Here is a 26,657-nt window from a genome sequence, read left to right on the forward strand (position 1 = left end):
GAATGGGTTCATTCTGACACAGGCACTTTGCTTAATAACAGCAGATTCTCTTATGTGAGCTGAAGTGTAGTTATTTTGCAGTTAAGCTTTCATTTTGATTTTTTCCTCTTTTGGAGGCTGAAGTAAGAATAGCCTGCATAGCAAATGTTAACAGGTTTCAGAAGGTGATAAGGCGCCTTATACCAAACCAGAGCATTGTTCTACAGTGACTGGCATCAACTCTGCAGAGACTCCAACAGGGTTCCATCACAGCCTTGGTTGGAAATGCTGGCAAGTGAAGCTGGGACTTTTGGCATTCAAAGTATCCTTGGGTTCTATGGTAATGAATAATGCAGCAAGAAATCCATGCTAGTTGTGTTTAGGAAGATGTTTTCTCAGCAAAGGATTAGGGTCCTCTGGAGCCTTGAAAAGGCTATCAGGGTTTGATCTTCCAGTGAAAACCAAAAAAATTCCTTCCAGTAGCACCTTAAAGACTAACTAAGTCAGTTATTGGTATGAGCTTTCGTGTGCATGCACACTTCTTCAGATACACTAGTGTGTATCTGATACAAGTATGCACTTCAGATACAAGTGTGCATGCACACGAAAGCTCATACCAAGAACTGACTTAGTTGGTCTTTAAGGTGCTACTGGAAGGAATTTTTTTGGTTTTGACTATGGCAGACCAACACGGCTACCTATCTGTAACTGATCTTCCAGTGGTTCTGCACCTCCCCAAGCATTAGTTGCTATACTTAAAGGGACTGTAACCTATTTTGCAGTGTGGGAGAGGATGCAAGGGAAGCATCTTCAGACTGCAAGGATGATGGAAGAGCCACATCCTCAGGCTGGGAATGCTGAGGTCTCCCCCTCAAGCAGGACAACTAGGGCAGCATCTGAAGCAGAGTTCTCTACAGGCCAGCTCTACACATGCTACATACACACCATACATTTATGGTTCATCCCTCATGGAACTACAATTACCATCACTGTTAACAGTTCCCAGAATTGTTTGGGGAGGGTGTATGGTGCAACCATAGTCATGGACACTATTCCTTCTTTCCTTCCTATTCTTAAAGAAAGAATTATCAAGAAGGCACAGCAGGAGGCATGGGAGAGTAGCAGGTTCAGTGAGTGTCATTTAAGATACTGCAATTGTGTATGTCCCTAACATACCGTAAAAAACCATGTTCTATAACTGCAAAAGTTATGATTCCCACCTGACTATAAGGCTTCATGTCAGGTTTCTGACGAAGGCCTGTTGAGTAGCATATCTTGACTTATATAACAGCAGCCCTGTCCTGTCTACTGCACATGCAGTCAAAACTTGGGGTTTTTTTGTTTGTTTTTTACTTCAAGGAGTTGTCAGAGAGATGATGCAAGAAGTCTTTAATTTATCCTGTAAAACTGTAAGAAGGGAATCTTTTTGGATGCAATTTCAGTTGGTATATTTGTGCAGCTCCTTGGCCATTGGTTACACTGTGATGAGAAGGATGAAGTTGACATTCTGTCAACAAAACACTCTCTGTGTCTCCCCACCCCTGCTTTCCTCTTGTTGATGTCCAAGTGGCTTCAGACAGCTTGCCTATAATGGCCATTTATGAATTTTATTGTCTGTAACAGAGGCTTGAGTGTTTGTTCTCCTGCAGAGTGATGGAAGGAATTTCATGGTGAGAAGCATAAAGGAAGTTTGTTTCCCAGTACCAATTGTAGATCTGTCCTCATCCAGTGCCTAAAAATTACTACAGATAAGAGGAGAAATATATTTCTTTAAAGCAGGGTGGTGGTAGTGGTGTTATAGCTCCCCCCCCCCCATTTATACAGCCCTATACAGACATGGTGCAACAACGTTAGGAACAATTCTCCATTTAAAAATCAGAGCAAATCATACAGCTCTAAGGAAGGCTTAATGATGCATTCAACCAGCAAGTCAATTATAGTTGTGCCTGATGATGGACCAATACAGATCATCATAAATCTCTTGGCAATAAATGGGGATATTTGATCTTCCCAGGTCTTCAAGAAATCTTTAAACAGTAGCTTGAATTTCCCTGTGATGGAAATGATTTTACACAAGAGGCTAACATAAAAATGTATGCACTAAAAACTCAAAGCAGTTTCTGTGCTGGAATTAGGCACATTAAAAAAAAATTAAAATTGGGATTTTGCAAGATTGTGTGTGCATGTTTGTGGAAAGGAAGGGGTAGTATGTGGGGAAAATGCTATAGCTGAAAATGCAATGCCTGGACCAAAATTACTTATTTCTCTCTCTCAGTGGTGGCTGGTGTCCATTGGGGCTGATAGGGCTTCTTTTTCTTCTTTGTCGATCACTCGCAGCCGAGTACGATTGTCTTCCATAAACACGGTTTTAAAAATGAGTGCGTAAGTGACCGTGGAGACCAATTCTGGATCCACACATCCTTTCACAGTGGGGACATTGGTTTCTGGGCAGGGGTTGATCATGGTGTGGATTTGCCAAGGCAGGGAGACCAACAGTAAGTGGAGACCAAGCCAATCAGAGGTAGAGCCAGTGCTATTTTTCTAGAAAAAGAGGTGTCAGAACTCACCATGAACACCTCCCTTTTTCTCTTATAATGGCAATGGCGCATACCTGAGAGGTGCCAGAACTGAGTTCCGATGAGTTCTGGCTGAAAAAAACCCTAAGGTAAAGGTAAAGGTACCCCTGCCCGTACGGGCCAGTCTTGACAGACTCTGGGGTTGTGCGCCCATCTCACTCAAGAGGCCAGGGGCCAGCGCTGTCCGGAGACACTTCCGGGTCACGTGGCCAGCGTGACAAAGCTGCATCTGGCGAGCCAGAGCCGCACACGGAAACGCTGTTTACTTTCCCGCTGGTAAGCGGTTCCTATTTATCTACTTGCACCCGGAGGTGCTTTTGAACTGCTAGGTTGGCAGGCGCTGGGACCGAGCAGCGGGAGCGCACCCTGCCGCAGGGATTCGAACCGCCGACCTTTCAATCGGCAAGTCCTAGGCGCTGAGGCTTTAACCCACAGCGCCACCTGCGTCTACCCTGGGTAGAGCCAAATAGTTCTGGTTTTGTTCCCATCCTCCTCCTCCTCCTGCCTGCTGAGTTCTCCGGGGGCAATAATGGTTAAATCATTATTATTATTAATCCCTGCCTTTCTCCTGAACTGGGTATGGTGTGGGGTCTTTTTGCCAGCCTAAATGGTCTACAGATGACTTCCCAATCTCTCTTCCATTAGAGAGCAGCAGCAGCAGCATTTAAAGAATGAATGCAGATATGACATATCCTAGAACCTCACCCCATCCTTTTTATTTTATACTATTTTGTTTTATTACTCTGTTCTACACAATAACATTACACTTGCCTTGTTTCTCATGTCCAAACCTTGTATCTATTATGGTACTTTGGAGCTGTTGGCAGGAATGAGCCTCCTTGTAAACTGCTCAGCGAAGTTGAATTACAAGTTCAGGAGGCCTTTCATGTGTTCCACATCTATGGCTGCTTTATATTTTGTAAAATACGGTCGCCACCAGTCTGGTTTTCACTTTGTGGCTTGGATTAGAAACTGGGGAATGGGAGTCGTTCACAATCCGCACTATCTCCACACGACGCATTATTAAAATTTCTGCTTAGCTTGCCCAGCACACCAGTTGTTGGAATGCTGAAAAGGTGGGGGCTGTTGTATTGTAAAAACAGTAATGACCACCACAACCCCACAAAATTAGGATGTTTTTATAGTGTCCTTCTGTGCAGCAGTTTGCCCTAAACTAAGCCTCACATTCCTGGTCCCATATTGCGAGAAAAACCAAGGCATGTATCCCATGTTGCCTTGTGTTGGTGTGGTGGAATGAGAAGTGAAACAAAACTTACACATGATTTATGCAGTTTAATCCCCCAGTTTAATCCTCCCTTCGTTTAGCCTGACAGGTCTTCTTAATCACACCCAGACCCACTAAACTGATATTTTGCCAGCTACTGAGGGGTGCTGGAATGCATTCTCTTATCCTCCAAAGAGACAGCAAGTATTGTTAGAGCAGCCATCACCAGCCCGCTGTTGATGAGAACCTGGTTCTGATCCTGCAAACACATGCAACCCTTGAAATAGATGCAGGGTTATTACAGTATCCAACCTGGAAGTTACCAGCTCATAGACAACCATGATCAGGCTTTCCTGATTCATTTTTCAGACCCTGTCTTTGTAGGATCTAGTCAGAATGGATGGTTCTGTATGTATTATTCTCCAGCCATCTGGTGCAGCTGCTTCCAGGCAGGGTGGTTCAGACAGTAAGACACCAGGGTCCTGCATTCAGACCTCACTGTTCTGAGCCCTGATTCCTTACACCAGGAGTCAGCAAACTTTTTGGCCGGTCCACTGTCCCTCAGACTTTGTGGGGGGACCGAACTATATTTTTTTTTGGGGGGGGGGCAGGAGAATGAATTCCTATGCCCCACAAATAATCCAGAGATGCATTTTAAATAAAAGCACACATTCTACTCATGTAAAAACCCCAGGCAGGCCCCACAAATAACCTAAAGATGCATTTTAAATAAAAGAACACATTCTACTCATGTAAAAACATGCTGATTCCCAGACCATCCACAGGCCGGATTTAGAAGGCGATTGGACCGGATCCAGCCCCTGGGCCTTAGTTTGCCTACCCATGCTTACACCTTTGACTGGGTACCGATGCCTGCAGTACTAAAAATCTGACAGACAGCCTTATTTCACACATTTTCTAGAGTGTGAAAAAGTGTAACAAATCCAAACTGTCAGACCTCTTGTTCTGCCACAAGCCTTACTCATTTAGAGATGGCATTATGAAGAGATCCAACTTTCTAACCTTTTTCTTCACACCTGGACTCAAATAGTCAAAGTGTTGTCTAGGAGGCACCTGCTCAATTTCTACATCCTCTTTTCCCCCCTAGGTAAAATCCTATTCCGGAGAAGTCACATTCGAGATGTCGCTGTGAAGAGGCTACGACCTATTGATGACTATTGCAGGGTAAGAATTCTTATCTTCTTAGGAGAGTGATAACTGACAGAACACAATGAGAGATGGTCACCCAAACATATTTAGAGGGGAACGGGACTGTTTTAGCTTACTGGTATGTCTGCAGAGTTTCCCTCTCACACAAACAAAAGATGCATAGTTGAATTAACTGTAATCTGAATCTGAAAAATAAAGGAAGATGAAAATGCTGCTTACCCTTCAGAATGCGCCCTTTGAGTTCCAGCGGTGTATAGTGGAAAATGACATATATAATATAGGCCTCTCTCTTAAGTGATGTCAACACCCCTATGACATTTAATTATTTCTTAAATAACTCCTGTGGCAATGTGTTCCCATCCCATCATAATCTAGAATATCCAGTGTTACACAGTTCTACTGAAGACTCCCATGGTATTTTTCAAAGTATTTTCTTTCTTCTTAAAAGTAACTATTTACATGATTGATCACCTTGACCCAGTGCCTGCAGGAGGCATGTTCATTCAGTATTATTTCTAATGGAAGAAGGAAAGAAAGGAGGACGCTTAATAGGTATACCTCACCTATAGAGCTTTATAGGTCAAAGACCAGAGAGGAAGCTGCTGTAACATCCTGGAGCTGGAATCCTTGGAGGTTCACTCCTGTGAGGTTGCCAGCTGCTACATCTAGAAACTGTGGTTTTTCAAAGTAAGTTACAAAGGCCTGCTGCTCCTTAAAATCAAACTGTCTGTTGCTTCTCTCTGGCTGCAAATCCTTTGCACATTTACTTTTGAGTAAACTCCGTAAAATTCAGTGGGGCTTACTTCTCAGTCACCATACACATAATTGGGCCCCTTTCACAATCATCGTGTTGTGTTTTCAAAATAGTACTTATTGATTTAAAGGATTTTTTTACTCCACTGTTCAGCCAAATATGCACACAATTAATATAAATGCTGTTTGTATTAGAATGGTGTGTGTGCATGTATCCTCATTCTTTTGGATCCTGATCATATGAACAAAGACTCAAAGAGTATCAGGAAGTAACCAGTCTACATTAATTGATCTTATAAATGCCCTCACTGAGCATGGTTAAACAGAGGCAAAGATATGATGCCCATGGTGTTAGCACTTGCTGACCAATAGAGGGTCAAACAGGGTCTCTTAAAATTAGTTCAGCTTCTGCTCCCCTCCCCTTCCCCCGGTATAGTTTTAGGCAAAATAATGTGGTAGAAGCGTATTGATAGCAAAATGCATCAAAGTTCTAAGAGCTCGAGACCCAAAGAAAAGATAGCATTAATTCTCAACCCTCTGGCTAGGGAAAACGGAACTAAAACCTTATCTTATGAGATCAAGCCTTTTGTGCAACAATTGATGCAGTGTCTGGCAAATGAAGGCGTAATGGCTGTAACCACGTGTACTCACACTGTATCCTTCACATTAATCGTTCAGACAGGAACTGTGCAAAACATGTGCATATGAAATAATGTCATGGGTTCACTGAACAGACGTGCTGCTCAGAAAGCAGGAATTCACTCCAAGATTGTAGAGGTGGCCTCTGACCCCACCCAGAAAGCAGACATTGGTTACTTATCTAAGATGCAATTGTTTGAGAAGCAGACAGTTCCTTACTGGCGCGAGGGACGTGTCTGAGAAATACATGCTTGAGAAATTGTTATATCATTTATGGCTGTGATAACAAAGGCTACCTAACTGCTAGTCAGTATTCATCTTGGCCTTGTTTACTATCTGTGTCAGTGGAATCTACCAAATCAGTCCCCTTGCAGTGAAGTCAGGCCCCCTTTTTTCTTAAAAATTCTAATCGATACTGAACGAAGCACAAGCTGCAGCTTGACATGAAGATTGTGTGTGTATGTGTGCATCTATACTGATTGAATGTTAGTAGGGCTGTTCCATCGGCAACAATGTAGTTATTAAAAAAGCAGCAGTCCCTTGTCTACTGAGATTCACAGTTGATTCTATGAACTCACATGATATGCAATGTGATCATGCAAATGCCCACTAATTGGAGACATCATATTATGCCCAGTGTACAAGTCAGCTAGGGTGGCATGGTGAAAAAGAGGGAGGCCCTTGCACCTCTGATAGTTGTGAATTTCGGCAGGTGTAGCTTGCATGGCAATGTGGTTTATCACAACGTACAAACACTGCCCTTTTTTCTAACACACACAATGCTGCTCCAGTTACAGTGGTGCTCTGTGGGATGTAGTGCAACTAACATGCACTGGAACTTGTATGATTGGACCCAAAATTAGGGAATAATATACCAGGAAATATTTGTGCCTCTTACAAAATAAATAAAAGAAAACAAACCGGAACAAAGACCGTGAAAAAGAGAATTTGAAGGGGTGGCCGAAAGGTTTGCAGTGTAACTCCACTCTGGTTAGCCTCAGAACTCTTCAGCTGCCCCTTGGCTTGTACCAATGTGTGAGGGTATCTCTGTGAAAGTCTCTATCAGACTAAAACCTGCCAAAATATGAGCAACATGTAGATAAGAAAAATAAAATTTATAAAACACAAAAACTTCACATTGGACAGTTTTGTGGTTACTCTCAGAACAATCCTGTGAAATAGGTGCAAGATGATGATTGGACTTCGTGGCAGAGAAGGGATTTAACTGGGTTCTTTCTGGCCCTAGTTTAACACATAATAACTTGGTATAGTTGTTAGGACCGAACTTCTGTACTGTGTTATAGATGTGAATGGTCTAGAGCCAATTTCATGCCATCTGCATTTGGCAAATATATAGCAAACTTGTCTTAAGATGATGATTGGACTGTGGACATTTCCATAAAAGTCTAATGCAATCCTTGATTGCTGCTGCCACAATGGTATCACAGTCAGTAGATCACTACCTCAAATTCACACAATGTATATATATGTAGCATGGACTTGGTAAAGGTAAAGGTACCCCTGACTGTTAGGTCCAGTTGCAGACGACTCTGGGGTTTCGTGCTCATCTCACTCTATAGGCCGAGGGAGCCAGTGTTTGTCTGCAGACAGCTTCCGGGTCATGTTGCCAGCATTACTAAGCTGCTTCTGGCGAAACCAGAGCAGCACACAGAAATGCCATTTACCTTCCCGTCAGACTGGTACCTATTGATCTACTTGCACTTGACGTGCTTTCGAACTGCTGGGTGGGCAGGAGCTGGGACCAAACAACGGGAGCTCACCCTGTAGCGGGGATTCAAACCACCAACCTTTCGATCGGCAAGCCCTAGGCTCTGTGGTTTAGACCACAGCCCATCCGTGTCCCCCGACATGGAATTGGTACCAGGCCATATTTGGACACATCAAATCATTTTTACAAATTATGCCCTAGAAAAAGCAGATATGGAATTTATTTTATTCAGCAGAAAGAAGCAATGCAAATCAAAGTACACCAATCTCTGCATATAGAGAAACTCATGGCAAATATTACTTTCAAAATCAGATCTGCTGTATAGCTGACTGGAATCTTTGAAAGTGAAGAACAGGAGATGCCCAGGCTACCTCTGCTCAGCAGACCTCCCAAGAACCCGTGTGATGTGTTTCATAGCCATACAGCTGCTAAAGTAAATAACTCAACTTTGATAATTAGGCTCTTTCTGGCACCGTAATGGAAGGCTTTCCAGAGGCAAGTTGAGGATCAGGCACAGTAAGGGATCTATCTTTTCATGTATATAAACACAAACAACAGAACTCTGAATGTTTTGCCTGGTAATCAGCAAGGCTGTGTGAGCTGCGCTTGTAAATATTTCTTGCCCACTGGAATTTATCTCCCTGGATCATTTTCCTGTTAGCAAACTTGGCATTATTTTTTGTGTGAATTGAACTCTTCCAGGGCCCATCTGAAGCAGCTTTCTTCTTTCATCTTTGCAGTTTTCCCCAATCTGAAATAATGAGCTACTTCTTCATAGGCTTTCTATACCAGACACATTTCATTCTTTAGTAAGGGTTCTCAACTGTTGTGGTCACATAAAGCCTCTCTAAATGTGTTTGCAATGTATCTTGCACTGTTAATGCATATAATGCCTTTTCCATTCTTATTTGCCAAAACATTTAATTCCATTTGTTAAACCAGTGGCTTCTTTGCTACCTTGTCCATTCCCCTTCTCCATGCCCCCGTCCTCTGCTACTTAATTCCTTCTGATGTCCTTCTGGATCATTCAGACCAAAGTCTCTTCAGCCCAGTATCCTGATCCAACAAGATAAATAAATAAGCATTAAAAAGCCTTTGCCCTCTAATAGAATTACACTTCCCAAGGGAATGACTCCAAAACCACTTGAGCCCAGAATGTAGAGGCACTTGCAGAATGTGGTTCCGTGAGTATCATTGACACCTTTCGATCGTGCCTGTTAAATCAGTACTTGATGAGTGACAATTTTCCCACTCTGATGTCCCTGCCATTTTGTGAGCTTTTAAAAAGCATTTGAGATTTCAAAACAACAATATTCCCCAAACGCTTTAGAGGCTGTTTGCTCCCTCTCCCTCCACTCAAGTGCTACAGGGATCTTTTAGCCTTTTGAAAAATTGACAAATGTGAGCAGGGCTACGTAGCCTTTACTCTCACAGCAATGTCTTGACATTTCATTAACCTTTTCCTTAGGGGAAAAAAAAACCCCAAGAAATGGTGTGTTTATCTTCTCCAGTCACAAAGTACATATATCTTCTGTTTTGAAGTAAAAGAAGCAAATTGATATAGCTGTCGCTTACAACAAAGCTATTGCTTGCAGCCCAACCCCACTAGATTGTGTAAGGACAATTTGCACTACTGGTGCTGTGTGAGGCTAGCTCAATTGCAGAAACAATCTACACAGGTTCTATTCAGATGTCATGCTGTCTAGTTGTTCAACAAAGTCTTGGGGACAAGCTTTGTATGAACTCACTCTTTCCTCACCTTTCTTCCTATAAGCAGGCCCATCTTAATGGAACGCTTACTGGTTTGTCAGACTACAAACTGGTTTGAATTTCCAGACCAAAATTGCAAATTCAAGTTTAAACTTTGGCTTGCAATCCTTATTTGGCTCATAAAATCAGGATGTGTTTCATTAAACCAAGCACTGAAGGGGAAAGGAGAGGAGGGATTATGCATGTACAGTGCCTGATCCTGCAAACCATGGATTGGATTAACACAGGCACCTGAATGCAAACACAGGGATCTCAGAGTGCCCTTGCATGGTTGTGGGCCATACCAGCTTTTATAGTTTCAGCAATTCCTCCCTATTGGTTATATGGAAACAACACCAGCATTTCACACAATTAATGAAAAGTTCGCTCTCATTAGGAGCGAACAGCAATTGGGTTTTCCATGGATTTCCATTTGTTTCTATTTAGAGCCAAAGAGCATGTTTTCCTTGGGAAATGAGTAGGGTAAGGGGAAAACCTCTGAGACTCATACTCAGAAAGCATTGGTCAAACAGAAAACCTCTCAGACATGTGCTTTATAGGCACGTGAGAAGCAGTAGTGTGGACGAGCCCTTAGAAAAAATAGTAAAAAAACTCCTACCCATTATCCTTGCTGATTTGTTTAAATCTCTTTGCAATCTGGGAAGTCAAAATTGTTCTGTCTGATCCTGTGCATAAACACCAGCCATTGGAAATTGGAAGGAAGTATTCCTAATACCTTTTTTGAAAAATAAATAAATAATAGACGTGGATCACCATGGCATCATTTTGCACAGGATAATGATCAAAGGATATCTGAACCTTTCATCAAGACTCAAAACCATGATGCACAACAGTGCTCTTGGAACAGGATATAAATCTCAAGTAAATTAATTGGTTGGAGGCATTGGGAAGTATAATATGGCACCTTGCCCATCTATAACTACAATAGGTCAAATGTTCAAAGTAAAGCAAAGTAAACTACAATAGGTCAAATGTTCAAAGTAAAGCATCTTTAAGTGAATTATGAAATGAGTGAGACTATAATGTCAAGGACTCTGTTTTTTTAACAAAACATTAAACAAGAATAGTATAGGTATGTTTTGACCCAGAACAGCTAGCTTTTATGCTTATTTAAATATAGAGCATAAGATTGTTTCTTCCTTTTGTACCAGCTAATGATACCATTACAAGAGATGGTGTCTTTCTCTTTGAAAATTCCCCATCGCTAAGGACTAGTCTACATTTCTGCTTGTCCCGTGCCTAGAAAGGGATGACCAACTAAAGCAGGCTTTTTCAACCTTTTGGTCTCAAGGTGTTGCTGGACTACACCTCCCATCACCCCTGACCTGTGGCCATACTGCCTGGGGATGATGGGGATTGTAGTGTAAAAACATCTGGGGCCCAAGGTTGGGGAATATTGAACAAGGATTGACAGCTGTGAATCTGCTTGAAGACCAAGTTTATAAGTCCAATTTGTGTTTTTATGTCATCCTGTTTTTATTCACTAACATTTCTGAGTTGATATGATCCAAAACTTTCTTTTAAAATAAATAAATTCTTGTTACTTGGCATATTTTAAAAAACTGACTTTCCCTTATATATATTTAAAAAACAGGCATTGGTGAAGCTTCCCCCTCACATTTCACAGTGTGATGAAGTCTTTCAGTTCTTTGAGACCAGACCAGAGGACCTAAACCCTCCTAAAGAGTAAGTTCCATTGTTGCTTTTGCTGCTGCACTTCTCCAATTTTGTTAGCGAGGAAGGAAGCTAAAGGTCATTTCATTTTATCGCATCCAGAGGATGGAAGAACACTTGGTTTTATTTTAAGCTTTTAATTCCCAGGGAAATGAGACTATAATTTGGCACATGTAAGTCTGTGTGTGTGTGTGCGCGCGCGCTTATGCAAGGGGAAAATTGAAACAAACTTGGCATCTGTTTAATCATAGGTCAGAGGACAGAACTTTTCTCGCTTTGTTAGTTTGCCTAATTGTGTTCTTCCAAGGAATCATTAAAGTCATAAAAGTATTGGCTTTATCAGCTGAAGGAAATCCTGCCAGTTAAAATATCAAGTTTTAATCACCGTCTACCTTACCAGATATACTCATGCTCAAAGATGATTTGCAAGGCTTTGATTATGATCCGTGACGGATACAATATCCGGAGAGCCTATTTTTTGGAAGCCGAAAGCAAAATCAGGCACACCAGGAGAGCAGATTCTGCTGGATGCAGAAGAGAAATATACCTACCATTCTGCTGAATTACCAATAACTATATTATTTGTGCTATATATCTCCTCCCAGCAGACTGTAATTAGCAGGGGGGGGTTCTCCCCCCCTCCAATGTGTGGCTCAAACTCACAACTCTCAGATCAAGTGTCTCATGCTCTACCAAATGAGCTATCCTCTCTGGTCTCCTAGTACTCTGTCAACCCAACAAAAGGGCATCAAGTGTACCTAGGAAGGAGTTGTGAATGTTCCTCTGCCTCATCTGTATTGCAGCTGCTTACTAGTGGAATGCAGCTACCAGGCGATATAAAGCTAAATTACACATTATGTATGTCCAAATATTTTCATCTTAACACAGCAGTAAGTGGGGGTGGAGGGATCGGAGCAGTAGTGCTGGAGTAAATTCTCACTATTTTCTTCATGCTGTTTTCCTGACCTAATTTCACCCGCAAAGCTGTGGTTAGCCCTACAGGATTTTTTCCTCCTCATATATTTTCTGCAACTTTGGGAGTATTTCAGTTGGGAACAGGTATGTGGGCCCTGTTCTGATCAGATTTTAAATGATGAACCTTGAAAGTGGTTGAGTATCTATCAAGCTAACTAGCTAGCTAAACAAACAAACAAACAAACAAACAAACAAACAAACAAGGTAATAAAAATGTTATGCATCTAAAGGAATACCTAATTCAAAATATTGTGATTGGACAGGAAGCCAGTTGTGCATGAAATTTCACCAGCAGGTGCAATGGAATTGCTTCCCCTCCCCTTCTCCCTGCAATCGCCGTACCTCGCAATCTACTCCAGAGGGGTCCTCCAGCCTTCAGAGTATATTTTAGGGGTACATGGGCAGATTCTTGGAGTAGGGAAGGAAGAATGAGCCCTGTTTACACAAATTGAAATCCATTGTGCAAATAGATCACTACAGCTGGTTGTCACGCTGCATCGCTAATTCCATAATGTTCTGCATAAGAAAGGTAGTTCTATTCACCTATCCACTCTGCTTTCAAGAAAAAGAAATATGCCTGTTTCTGAAAATTGCTTTTGTACTTATTGATCTGCTCTCTGGTTTCCAGCAAAGTAATTGATATCTTTGGAGATCTGAACTGTTTTACCATGGTATATAATTGAATTTATATTGGCAGTCCAGCCAGATGTTCTCATCCTGACCTAGAGGTAGAAGGAGGTTATCAGACACCAACATTCCTCTTACATGCAAAGATTTATTTATGTGTTTAAAAATGGGAGGAAGTGGAGCCCTTTCTGCCCCAAGTGCATGCGTGATCACACACCTTTTGAGTGACTAACTAAAAACTGATTTTCCAGGCAACACACACACACACACACACACACACACACACACACACAATGTATTGTTTATAAAACTGCAGGTGACTAGTGCCATCTCATGAGAAGCATTTTCCCTTTTGTCTGACGTGAGTTAGAGATGTCACTTCTGAGAAGGTGACTTCTGTGATACATAAACATACATAATCATCAGTGAAAGAAAGATTGGGCTGTATCTCACTCACACTCGGAGCAAACCCACTGAAATCAATGCACTTGTTGGTGATGAGTGATTTTAAGCCCACTGGATCTACTTCAAGTGTGACCTACTTTGACATAACCCTGTCCTTCAAAAAAGCTTTTTTATTATTCATATGCGAAGCTACACAGTTTTAATTGATTAATACAATTCATGATTAATTGATAACATTTATTGACTAGAAAAGATGCCCCTATTTTGTATCTGAGCTTATCTGTTAAACTCCTCATATATTCTGTACTTGCTATTTGTAAGAAAAGCACTCAGTGGTCTGGTTCAGATGTAATATCAAACCATGATTGGTGCAATGCGTACAAGCTTTTAAAGACCCTTGAGCTCATGCTTTCTCTCTTCGCCGTACAGGCTGAAATTTCTTCCCTCCCTTCCTTGTTTGTGGCAAACCACTGTCTGCCACTTTGTACAAACCTGCAAAACTATCTGCAAAACTTAACGCCACAAACTAGGATTGCAAACCATGGTTTGATCCTAGTTTCCATACTGGTTTGTAGGACAAGGCAAACCATGGTTTGCTGGTTCAGATGAAATTGCGAACAATGCCTGAAGCTAGGAGGGGATCCTGTCATGAAAGGAAAGGGGAAGGGGGAAGGAGCCTGTGAGCCTGAGGTCTCACCCACACTTTGGCTTGGCCTGTATACATACTGTGTATTAATTCCTCTGGGTCCAAGAGCTTTTTTTGTTGTTCCATACCTGTGCATTGGAAAAATCTGATCTTACCCACTCAATTGAAGTTTGGTTAAGCAAAATCTCTCTTCAGATTTTCCACACATCTGAAAAGATCCAACTCAGTGGGTAAGATCATATTTCTGCAAGGGACAGTCACATAACAATGCAAAAAGCTCTCAGACTAGGGGAATTAATTGGTACAATACAATCAAAATATGGGTGAAGCAAAACTGTGGATGAGCCCTGTGTGAGGCTCACGTCTCCCTCATGTGGCACTAAGCTGTGGTTTGGCATTATGTCTCAAACATCCCAGTATCTCTAAATTATTTCTTCTTCAAAGAAAATATCCGAACAAGGCCACATTCTTTTCTTTTTTTAAAAAAAGTTTTAATTTCTTTTAAGATAAGTAGGTAGCTTTTAGGTGCTTTAAAGAATACCGTATCCAAGAGATAAATGTCAAAAACTGCTTGGTAAAGTCACCACCACATCATCAGTCTCTCTGCCTGTCTGCACTGATGGTCTTTGATGCACTCTGGCCCCCAGAAACACAAACAGCAGATCAAATAACCTCATGTTTTGACTCAAAACGACAGGCAGCTTATCAAACTATCAGAGCTTCTGATTTAATTGAAATTTCACAGATAACCCTAGACCTGATTTTCAGAACGGGGCCTCAGCTACCAGAGGAAATGCCATTATGACTGTGATCATGTTAGAGAAAAGATTGTTCTAGCAGAACACAAGATTGAGATAATGGCCATGGCAGTGAGTGAGGAAGCCGGCCTAAAAGCATGGGGCAAAGGAGGAAGCTAGGGAGAGGAAAGCATGAGGCAGCTGAGACAATGGGATGAACAGGATGAGTGCTCAAGTTATGAAGGAGGGAAGGGAGAGACGAACATGACTAGGATTCTGTTAAACATCTTGAACATCCCCAAAGCACTAAATAAATACTTCATGTTGCGATATAGGTCAGTTTGATGTACTCATGTTGAATTCATGTGATCTATTAACCAGGGCAGCTGTGGAAGAGCTGAGTAAGAAAGTTTACTTTGCAGAGGCACCTCCTAGGAATGTGAAAACCAGGGTTCAAGCCATTCAGTTTGTGACTCTCATATCCTTGGAAGTGGCACTAAGTATTCTAGCCTAAGCCAATGAAGGGCAACTGCAAGAGTCAACTGTGGTATATATCCCATATTCAAGAGATTTCAACACCCTCCTCAGAAGGCAGACATCAAAGCATTGTGGTGAACCTCAGGATATTTTATCTGTCGAATTGCATTTGCTTTTAATTAGAGTCTTGTGGGTTCTCTGAAAAATTGTCAGGAAACCACTGGAAACTACTTGCTGGTAATCCGACCTCCCTATTACTTTAAAAAAGATTGTAGGCTTAAATAATGATGGGGAATCCAGTGAGTAGAGAATGGCACATTGGGAAGCAGAATTTTAAGAACTTAACAGTTCTTAAAAGACAGCATGGTTATATTGACAATATGGTCCATCTGTTTCAAGAATGTTAAGTGAAAAGTGGGCACCTTTCATCATGAGAATTCTCATTACCAATATGTAAAGTTGGGGTCATTGTAAAACATGTTAATTAACCATGTATGTGTGTGAAGCTGCCCCAGTTTAAGTAAAATTAAACTCTATGACATCCTAATTATATGCTCCTAAGGCAACAAGGGGCGCGGGTGGCGCTGTGGGTTAAACCACAGAGCCTAGGACTTGCTGATCAGAAGGTCGGCGGTTCGAATCCCCGCAGTGGAGTGAGCTCCCGTTGCTCAGTCCCTGCTCCTGCCAACCTAGCAGTTCGAAAGTACGTCAAAGTGCAAGCAGATAAATAGGTACCGCTCTAGCGGGAAGGTAAATTGTGTTTCTTTGTGCTGCTCTGGTTGCCAGAAGCAGCTTAGTCATGCTGGCCACATGACCCGGAAGCTGTACACCAGCTCCCTCGGCCAATAAAGTGAGATGAGCACCGCAACCTCAGAGTTGGCCACGACTGGACCTAATGGTCAGGGGTCCCTTTATCTTTACTAAGGCAACAATACACCAAAAGAATAAACATCACAATATAACTACCATAAGGTTGCGGCGCTCATCTCGCTTTATTGGCCGAGGGAGCTGGTGTGCATGGTAAGTTTCTCACTTCCACTTTTAAGATTCTTCAACTACTTGCGATGGTGAGATCAAAAGAAGCGGAAGAGGATTATTAATCTTCTTCAGATGATCCTGAGTTTGCAGTAGACCCTTAGATATGGGACCTGAATATGTGTACAGTGCACTTGTCTTGTTGGGTAAGGCCTTTAATCTGTTAATCCTTTTCCACCACTGAGTGGTGGTGGAAATATCACAGCACAGCTGAGCTCCATTCTTGCAAACTTCTTTTAGGCTGCCCAGAAGCATAAAAGAAAAGCTTCCATTGTTCTCTTATTCCCTCTCAATACACAGATCAAGCCCCTGTTGTTCAAATAGCGATGAGGCTAAAGCCATTAAAATGCATGTCTTCACAGCAGGCTGTAAAAGGCTAGAAATGGATCATGAAATCTGGACATACAAGGGCTCCATCTAAAGAGTTTTATTTCTCCCAGTCCTTCTTAAAAAAAAATTCACCTGCATAGACTAGTGACTGGCCCTATTTGAAGGAATGGAATCACCTGAATTAAATTTCAGAGCCCCTTCTGAGAAAAGTTTGCGAGCATTTTAAGGAGCATTAGAAACTAGACAGATGAGTGATCCTTGAATTCATTGGGGAGCTAGAACAAGTGGTGGAAAAAGAAGTAGATCAAGGAGAATAGGAGATTAAAAGGTAGTTTTCAGACTTCAGGGAGGCAGCGCTTGCCTTTTCCAGATGGAAATATCAAAGAGGCCCTGATAGTGAAGTGTGTGTTATGATGCTTGCAGCAGATGAGGAACAGACATTCTGCAAGTTGGTGTGTTGGTGTTTCTAGATGTACGGGGAAATAAATATTTTTCAAACTTCAGCTTTAATTTTTATGAGATTAATTCCCCCAGTCTATTACACCTAAAAATGTTTTTCCCCCCATTTCATTGATGGATTTGCCACTTCCATTACTCTTCCTGCAAACTGGGTACTGTAGTTTGTTGAGGGTGCTGGGAATTGTAGCTCTGTGAGGGGAAAACTACGGTTCCCAAGATTCTTTGAAGAAGTCATGTGCTTTAAATGCATGGTGTGTAACCTTTTGGAGACAGAGGGAAATGGATGGATATCCCAATGCATTCTGATCTTGAGAATTTGATCCCATGGGATATTTAAGCACAATTTGGGTTCATGATTCATCTTCTATGGGGAAATAACTACAAATGTATTTTAGTGGATTTCTTTGTTCTCTCTACTATTGTACATATTGATCTTTTAGAAACTTTTACTGTGGGCCAGCCCCACAAAAAGTGTCATTGAACACCGCCAGGGCTTCATCTGTAAGCTTTCCATGTGCATTTAGATGTACTTAGTACATAACCTGACCCATTTCTGTGTAACACTTGCATGCCAGCAGCAAACATGCCCAAGCCATCAGCACCTGGTGTACTAATACTGTACAGAAATCAGACATTGAATATGGTAAATATGTCTGGGTGCACATGCAAAGCTTACATGGGTAAGGGCTTTGCCCTATGGCCTCAACACTCTGCCAAGTTTATTAACACAACCCCACTTTTATTTATTTGGCTCAGGTATTAGTCCCCCTCCCAACAAAAGCTCAGGGCAACTCGCAACCTATTGTGCACAAAAAAGTGCCTAGTTGTGCATAGTAAAATGTAACGCTAAAATCACCCTGCTTGCCTGTTTCTCTTTCCCATGACCTTAGCTGGGGGTTGGGCTTTTTTCTGGGAGGGGGGTGGAACAGAGTTTTAATGCTATGCTATATATGTTTAATGCTGTCCATATGGATTTGTGGGCTCAGGAATTAAATACATAATAGCTCCCGATGACATAACATGGAAATACAACTCCTACAGTGCCAGTGTGTAGACATTAAAGGGTTATTAATAAAAATGAACACTTTAAATAGAAAAACAAGCTTACCGGCACAGACTTGGCTTCTAGCCCATCTCTGAGTGGCAGTGGGGGAAAGGAGGATTGAAAAATGTGCTCTTTACCTAGGTCAGTGTATGAAAATGAACATATTTTGTACCATTTGGTGCTTAATTTTTCATAGGGGATGCCTGGGGCTTTTAAAGTTTTCAACCAGAGTACAAACAGAAAGATGATAAAGGGGGTTGAGGAATGATATTCAGCCAAGCACTGAACATTTCAGTTGCATGTTACAGGGGAGATTTTGATATTTCAATATTAAGCATTCATGTTTGATTTGGCAGAACTGTCCAGAAGGTTAGATCTTAACTTGTCAGAAAGCAAGATGCACTTTGTTTCTAGGTGAGCCAGGAAAATAACAGTGTGCACCATTTGAACATGACCTATAAGAAAGTTGCATCTGGTCTGCAAGAAAACTAGTGCCAAACAAAACCAAATTACAAAAACCCAACTGAAAATACAGTATTTACCTTGAGAATAACAAATGCTTGTACTCTTTTCCAACCTCTGCTCCTTCGTGTCTACTTTTGGGTCTGGGAGTGTGAGTTTCTGGCCATGTTGCCCAGTCTGGAAGGAGTCAGATTTTAGTGGGAGAAAATATATGAAGTACCCCATTGCACTAATGCATGTAACAGTCTTCCTCATCCTGGCATTGTGGATACAATGCCAACTAAACATACCCCCTCTTCTTCATTCCCCTTCCCTAGCCATGCACAGCTTTGCAGCACACATAACCAGCTATGCCTTTTCCGTTCCTTCACAGGTGCAGCATGCATCTGTAGAGCTGATCCAGTATTGAGTGGAGACTTAATGAGGTTGCAGCAGCACAATCTCTCCACACACCCACCCACTTCCCTACATAGTATTTTCCAGGAAATAGGATAAGGCTGTAAAGTTGCTCTTTCATTAGGTCCACACATTTAACCGGTGGTAAAGGCCATCTCTGGCGGATAAAACATTGAACAAGTCCATGCATCAGGGTGAAATGACTTGCCTCAGGCAGACCTGTGGGGGGGCCGAAGGCAGGAACGGTGTGTTACTGGTGCAGCAAGGCTTTTAGAAAGTGTTGGCCTTGGAGGCGGGGAAGCAGTTGGACTCCACCCAGCTATCGCTGAGTTATATTTACTTCTGGATTTCTACTCTGTGGTAATGGCTGGGCAATGTGCACTTCTGCACAGGTGTGCACAGTCACTTTACTGGAACCCCCATTTTGAGGACACAAGGTGGTCATGGCTGGCTATTCCTGTCAAGCAAGTTTTGGGATACTATCCAGCATTTACCGGATATGTGCCCAGCAGAAAACCACAATATTGCCACCAACTGAAAAGAGTTGCCAGAAAAACTTCCAAGACATTCCTGGAACAGAATATGAGAAGTCATGGGTAAATTTAAAGAAAAGAGAAGAAACCTCTTGATTTTCTTTTACTAGGTCAAAGCCATTCTTGGGAGTTGGGCCTTCAAAACTAAAGGCAGTTAGTTTCCTTTTTAAAATCATGCAGAACATATGGAAATTGGGTTGTTTCTGCCAACTTTCCCCCTCTCTGGAACCAAAATCTTCCCAGGGATTGTTCCTAATAGAATAAGGCTGGGGGTGGGGAGGGGAGAGAAAGCCTGATGTGACTCATACAGCTGCAGCAAAAACAACAGAAATAAAATGCCTCTTTTCTTGAGAGCCATCGTCTTTCTAATAGTTTCAGTTCAACTGGAAACCATTAATGTTGTTTCAACCAGCCATTCAAAGAGCACCGGTGGGCAGGGGATAGCAACAGGAGAGATAAGAGTGTGTTACCCCAGTTTTGGTCATAGAAATTAATTAGCAAAGACAAGAATGGAGCATGGTGAGTTGTGATTGTTTATTTTCTGCATGGTGAAGCTTAAGAGGGTTTTCTTTCTTCTTTGGCAATCACTTGTAGCCAAGTAAGATTGTCTTCCATGAACCGTAAGTCTGTAAGTGACTGTGGAGGCCAATTCTGGATCCACACATCCTTCCACAGCGGGGACATAGGTTTCTGGATGGGAGTTGATCACAGTGCGGGTTTCCCAAACATGTCTTGCTCTTAGCTCATTTCTCCTTTTTGCCCTGAGTTCGTGCTTCCTCAAAGTCCATGACACCTTTGGTAAAGGCTGTTCAGGTTCTCTTGATGCTTCTTTTCAAAGCAACAGATAGAATTTCGAAGTGTAACACTTCCAGGGGGAGAAATCATATTCTTGAATGCTCCTCTATGTAAAAAAAGAGAAAAGTACAGTACAGAAAACAACAGCTCCTTTAATGTAGTAAAGTGGCACACTGGCATGAAAGGTTTAGTGCATCATTGGCTCAGTCCTCGGCAACACCTTGCCACTAGAGATTCAGTGAGCACCTTCTGTGCCAACTTCTAAACACCGGCTGGAAACTTCTGTATTCCTCCAGGCCCTTGCAAGCAATTAAGAGTATTAAGAGTATATCCTCCTCAATGGTCTATTGGTGTTTGCTTTTAATTTCTTTTTGCTTTTAACTTTTTACAAATTTATTGTTTGCTTTATGTTTTTATATTGTTGCAAACCGCTGTGATATATTTTTATGATACAGCAGTATATAAATATTTTTTTATAAGTAAGTACATAAATGGGATTCCTTGGGATTTATTTATTATTTGCCCCAGGCAGGGCAAGTAAATACTCCAAATAAATAAATAAATAAATAAATAAATAAATAAATAAATAAATAAAGTTAACATACACACCCTCTGAGGAAGGGCGGCCAGGAGAGTGCTGCTGGTACCATTATTCTCCAGTGGCTAGAAGTTCTTTTTTTACTGGTAATTTGAAGTTTAAATTTGCTTCAGGCAGCACAGGCATGGAGCAGGTGTTCTTCAGAGCTTTGAAAGAGCTGGGGTGGTGGGCTAGCTGGCAAGGCAAGGAAGCAGGGACCCAGCGGGCACAAATCTGCCACTCTGTCAACTGAGGCAGTAGCTCTGATAACTGGGTTTCTTTTGCAGGGCTGGTGTAACTTTTTCTCATAGCCACTGCAATATGAGTATAATCTGTTCTCCACCCGGAAAGACCAAAATAAAGGAGCCAGGAAGTAAACTGTGTGTGTGTCACTCTGGCCTTTTCATGTTTGTGGAGTTTGTAAGATCTGCTTTCCTATATGTCAATCATTGTTATGCCTCTATTCATTGGCTAAAACGAGTGAAACTTGGGTGTAGACTAATTTATAGAACAAATGAAGATAATGTCTGAAAATTTTCCTCCACAACTAGTGAGGGGGGAGCAAATGCCCATAGTGTGAGGTAGTCCTCTTCCCAGTGAGCAGCTTTCCATTGGTCTGTAGGTCACGGGTGTGTTCCAAATTTTCTCTTTCCTTCATGCATCTCTCTCCCTCTGTTTTAGGAATTCTCTGGCACCGCCCTTTTTTCCTCTTCTTATTCACTGGCTGTGTGGTCTCACTCTTCGATCATCTATCACATATTAAAGCCCCTCTGTCCCACTTCGCTCTTCAGCTGTTATCACTGGCTGCAGATGATGTCTTATGCAAATCTGTCCCTCATTCTGAGAAGTACCAGTGGGTGGGAGTAAGAGATATTGTATGCATGTAGGCTTTGTTCTCTGCGTGTGTGCGCTGGGATGCACGGCCCACCTCCCATAACTCCGAGCAAACACAAATAGCAGCTTTGTGTATTTTGCATAAGCTAAACAGCAGAACACTTTCCAGCTGCTCCTTAAACGAAGGACAACTTCATGCTTTAACCCTCATGTAAGTAAATCTGTTGTCATGTTCAACTTCTGCTTTAGCATAGCTTTTAAGCATTGGCTTGTCTTAAAGATGTATAAACACCTCTACATAGAGGGTCTGAGTGGGAAGTGAGAGGGCTGTCCTCTGTCATCACACTTAATTAGATTCAGGCACTCCTTTATTCTGTTCTTGAGGCTTTCCTGTTGTACTTTTAAGTCACAATCTGTATCAAATGTTCAGCTCCAGCTGCTTTAAACAAAGATCGTACTTAAAAATGGAAAGTGAAGCGGCTTTGTGGGTTACATTTTCAGCAAAATGTGAGTAGTTATCAGGGTGAAAAACATTTACAAAAGTTTTAGCACTGCTTCAGTGATAGTTGACAGTGCAATCCTATGTATGTCTACTTAGGAAAAAAGACTGAGTTCAATGTGGTTTACTCACAGGTAAGTGCACAGGATTGCAGCCTTGGGCTCCCAAATGTCTTGAGATGTTAGTCCTAACTGCCCTTGGTTTTGCCTGTTAAGACATTTAGATGTTACTAAAAGTTTGGCATCCCCTTTCCCCCAGTATTGCACTTGGATATTGCCCTAGGGAAAGCAACAGTTCCTTCAAGGCAAGTAGCTTAGTAAATTTATTCCCCTCCGTTATGCTGTGGCAAATTAGTACTGGGCAGGGTGGGGACATGCTGGTAAAATGTTTAGTACAAGTGATTTAGCTGGTAAAATATTCGTATTTGCAAGATTTGCCCTTACCCTTTGCAACTTGTCCTTTTTAGAATAGGTATGACTGTGTATGTGCCTGGCTGTGCCTGGAGTGCCTGGCTGAGACACAAATTCTAATTATGCATTTCCCAGTTCAAGGATCTCTAGATGTTGTTGAACTACGCTTCCCATGATTATAGGAGTTGTAGTCCAGCAAGAGGGCAGGGGGAGGTTAGCCACCCCTGTTTTATCAACGTCTCTTCCCCTCTTCTAACACACTTAGGTTCGATCCACAATTCGGGTTTTCCCCATGCCACAGCTTTTTCTGGCTTGTGAGGCACATAATGCATTTCCAATCTGTTGTGATTTCTGTTTGCTCATTTGATCTGGATTTCCATGTGAACCAGCCTCATGTTAACTGCTGGAAGTAGCTTTGTTCTTACAGAACCAGTTTGCTACCCTTTGCCCTTCACCTTCCTCTCCTGCTCCATCTTAATCTTAGGCAGGTGGGAGTGAATCTGTAGGCATGAAGTTTTATCCTCTATTTTAATATACAACTCAAAGGTTGATCATAACTGGGGGGGGGGGGGGCTTACTGCTTCTCAGTGCACACCTTCAAAATCCCTTTCTCCCAAACCATCAGTTTTTCTCAGGCGGAGGAGAAGAACTGATTGTGGTGGTGACTACATACACTCTGCAGTTATTTCTGGGGCTACAGATACTTCTTTCCCCTATGCAAATTAATTGAGAGCCATCCTTCTATTAACTTGCATGGCTAAAAGAAAAGGCTACCCAGAAACTGGGTTGGGGGAATCTTATCTGCCAAGGATAACAGAACCCTTTTGGTGAGATTCTCCATCATCACCACCATTTATAGAGATCCACTATCTTCTTTCCTCCTATGCAAGCTAATGGAGGGATCACTCCATTATCTTGCATCAACTATCTGCTCAGGTGTGGAGGTGTGCTTGTATGAAATGACCTTTCAAGCATCACCCACTCCCAAAGTTGTGTGATAAAGACAGGCAATTCTGTATGTGTGACTTCTTATTGCACTGCACAATGGCATGTAGCACAGAATTTGTGTTAAAAGCAAGTATAGGTAAGCTCAGCTTAGAAAGACGGTGCTCATCCAGACTTGCTTTTGTCCTCATTTCTATAATAATAATAATAATAATAATAATAATAATAATAATAATAATTTATTATTTGTACCCCGCCCATCTGGCTGGGTTTCCCCAGCCACTCTGGGCGGCTTCCATAGAAACCCAAAATACACTAAAATATCACACATTAAAAACTTCCCTCATTCTCGCAATGAGGGAACTGCCAGAAGGCCCTCGGCGCTGGACCTCAGCGTCCGGGCAGAATGATGGGGGTGGAGATGCTCCTTCAGGTATACTGGGCCGAGGCCGTTTAGGGCTTTAAAGGTCAACACCAACACTTTGAATTGTGCTCGGAAACGAACTGGGAGCCAATGTAGGTCTTTCAAGACCGGTGTTATGGGGTCTCGGCGGCCGCCCCCAGTCACTAGTCTAGCTGCCGCATTCTGGATTAGTTGTAGTTTCCGAGTCACCTTCAAAGGTAGCCCCACGTAGAGTGCATTGCAGTAGTCCAAGCGGGAGATAACTAGAGCATGCACCACTCTGGCGAGACAGTCCGCGGGCAGGTAGGGTCTCAGCCTGCGTACCAGTTGGAGTTGGTAGACAGCTGCCCTGGATACAGAATTGACCTGCACCTCCATGGACAGCTGTGAGTCCAAAATGACTCCCAGGCTGCGCACCTGGTCCTTCAGGGGCAGTTACCCTATTCAGGACCAGGGAATCCTCCACACCTGCCCGCCTCCTGTCCCCCCAAAACAGTACTTCTGTCTTGTCAGGATTCAACTTCAATCCATTAGCCACCATCCATCCATTCTAGACATAGGTCCACTCTCTAAAGCTCCATGTCTGAGCGCTTCTTCCCCTGCCACCCTGGCTGTTTCCCCACGAAAACCTACTCTTTACCACTATGTTGTGGTGGGTCTTAAGAACTGCTTTCTATGCAGGGAGAGGAGAGGAGAAGAGAGAGGATGGGGCAAAGTTGCATGAGTCTGACTTGCTCCTTTCTCATCCAGTGAAGAAAAATGTTCACATAAACAGGGTCATGTGATTATGGAACTGACAGTATCATGAATACTTGCAATTTAGAGTATAACAAGAATGTCAGTCACAGTTTAAGTTACCCAGTGGATTCAGTCTGAGTTCTATGATGAGGAATGGTTTGCAAAATATTATTTCTTTCATACTTGTTTAAAGTATTTTATATCCCACCCCATATCGAATCAGTCTTGGAGAGGAGTACAAAATTCATTTAAAACAGCAATCACATTCATAACGCAAAAATAAAAAACCATACATAGCACCCATAATCATAAGAATGCTCTTTCACCTGGAGAATATGTGAATTGGCCCTGGGACAGTTCCCTTTCTGGGATTAGCATCTTTATGGTGCCAAGGATAACCAATTTTCCTAGGATCAGGGAGGGGTGAGGACAGAGGATTGTGGGAAAGGACAGCGTGTTAGTGCAGGGAATATATATCCTACCATAATATATATCCTACTTGAGACTTCCTTTGGTTTCTTGCAACTTCAGCAAATGCTACACATTTTCTTGCTTTCATATGAGACCATAAGAGCTAGAGGTTTTTTTAATTAAAAGAAAGGCAAGATTGTCAAGTAAAATCAAATTTAAATAGAATTACGTTGATTGCATTGTGCAGAAGAGTTGCATAAGAACAGCATATTATTGGCTTAGATTGCAGCAAGTTTAACAGAGTCAAACTTGCAAGAAACAGGAAAGATAATCTGATCAACCATATAGAAAATATGTACACAATGAAAAGCAGGATATCTCTTGCACATCCTTCCGTGGCAAGAGAGTCATGGAAGCATGATTCATAGTTTGAATGCCAAATATATTACCAGCTCTTGTCACAACACCCAAGGGATTTCCAGGCACTTTTGCTGGCTGACTTTGAAATCCTGCTAGGTGAGAGAGAGAGGAAGTGAGTTGGAAATCTGTGGCATGCCTGCTCCTCCTTATGTGTCCACTAGTCCCATAGGGCAACCATATTTTTTCAGCGATGACTAGAAAGGTTGTGTACCAATCACTTGTGCAGAATTTTTTTCTAGGAAGCACTGGTACCTATAGAGGGAGATGTATCAGCGGAGCTATCAGGGCAAAACTTTGGAGCAGAAGTCTAGGGCCCCCTCTTGGGAGAATGTGCAGAAGGGACACTCCAACCTACAATGCACAGGATGACTTACCTCACATTTTGAAGTTAGTGAAGTAAATACACCTTATGATCTAAAGAGGAGCTGTCTGTCAGACAATTAAGTCCAGAGTCTAAAATGTACCACTGCAGGTTAGAGTGTCTCTCCATGCCTTTGAGAGGCTTCACTTTGACTTGGCCAGTGCTCAGGTTCCAGTGATTCACCGAGAAGGCTTTCAAAGCTCAGCTTGTAGGCTTTCCAGGCCTGTGAGCACATGCTCCTTGCCCTTGCCCAAGCATCTCAGACATCTTGGTGATGCTGTGGGGAAATGCCTTCTGAGGCATGTCAAGGGAGAGGCAAGTTCAGACTGGGTGCCTTGCATGACTCCTGGGGTGTTAATAAAATCCAGAGGCATAGCTGAGATGAATCTGTCGTAGCAAAGCAGCAGCGACACGTCCTGTGGAAGACTTAACCACTTTTGAGTGTTCATAATAAGTTGTCACTGGAATGGTTTGGGGAGCATTATATCAGGAAGACTCGGGGCTTCTGTTTTGTTACGGGTGGATTTGTTGCTGTAGCAGTGCATGTGGTGGGCTGGAGCTCACCTCCCAATACCAGAATCTCTGCTGCTTGCCTGCTTGCCTGGGCAGGGCATTAGCAAGT

The 26,657-nt window shown here is 42.3% G+C and overlaps 1 protein-coding gene and 1 long non-coding RNA gene across 11 annotated transcripts in view; one reads left to right on the forward strand and one right to left on the reverse strand.

Moving 5' to 3' along the window:
* The window catches only part of SH3PXD2A (SH3 and PX domains 2A), a 253,175-nt gene that overhangs the window by 98,751 nt on the left and 127,767 nt on the right, over positions 1 to 26,657 (forward strand). For 8 of the 10 annotated variants that reach the window (XM_083741558.1, XM_083741560.1, XM_083741552.1 and 5 more), the window contains 2 exons: positions 4,889 to 4,965; positions 11,436 to 11,527. In XM_083741558.1, the coding sequence (XP_083597684.1) occupies positions 4,889 to 4,965; positions 11,436 to 11,527 (169 nt within the window). Of the gene's footprint in view, positions 1 to 4,888; positions 4,966 to 11,435; positions 11,528 to 21,796; positions 22,060 to 26,657 lie in introns of those variants that run through there. The other 2 variants (XM_083741553.1, XM_083741554.1) reach the window with 1 other exon arrangement.
* LOC310845869 overlaps positions 8,283 to 26,657 on the reverse strand; it is a 35,918-nt gene continuing 17,543 nt past the window's right edge. Inside the window, exons 4-6 of the long non-coding RNA XR_014565013.1 lie at positions 22,480 to 22,554; positions 18,741 to 18,890; positions 8,283 to 9,173 (exon numbers count right to left, since the gene is read on the reverse strand). This is a non-coding gene — a long non-coding RNA (uncharacterized lncRNA). The remainder of the gene's footprint in view (positions 9,174 to 18,740; positions 18,891 to 22,479; positions 22,555 to 26,657) is intronic.

Source organism: Podarcis gaigeae (assembly GCF_964106915.1).
Source record: "Podarcis gaigeae genome assembly, chromosome: 5".
Taxonomy (NCBI): domain Eukaryota; kingdom Metazoa; phylum Chordata; class Lepidosauria; order Squamata; family Lacertidae; genus Podarcis; species Podarcis gaigeae.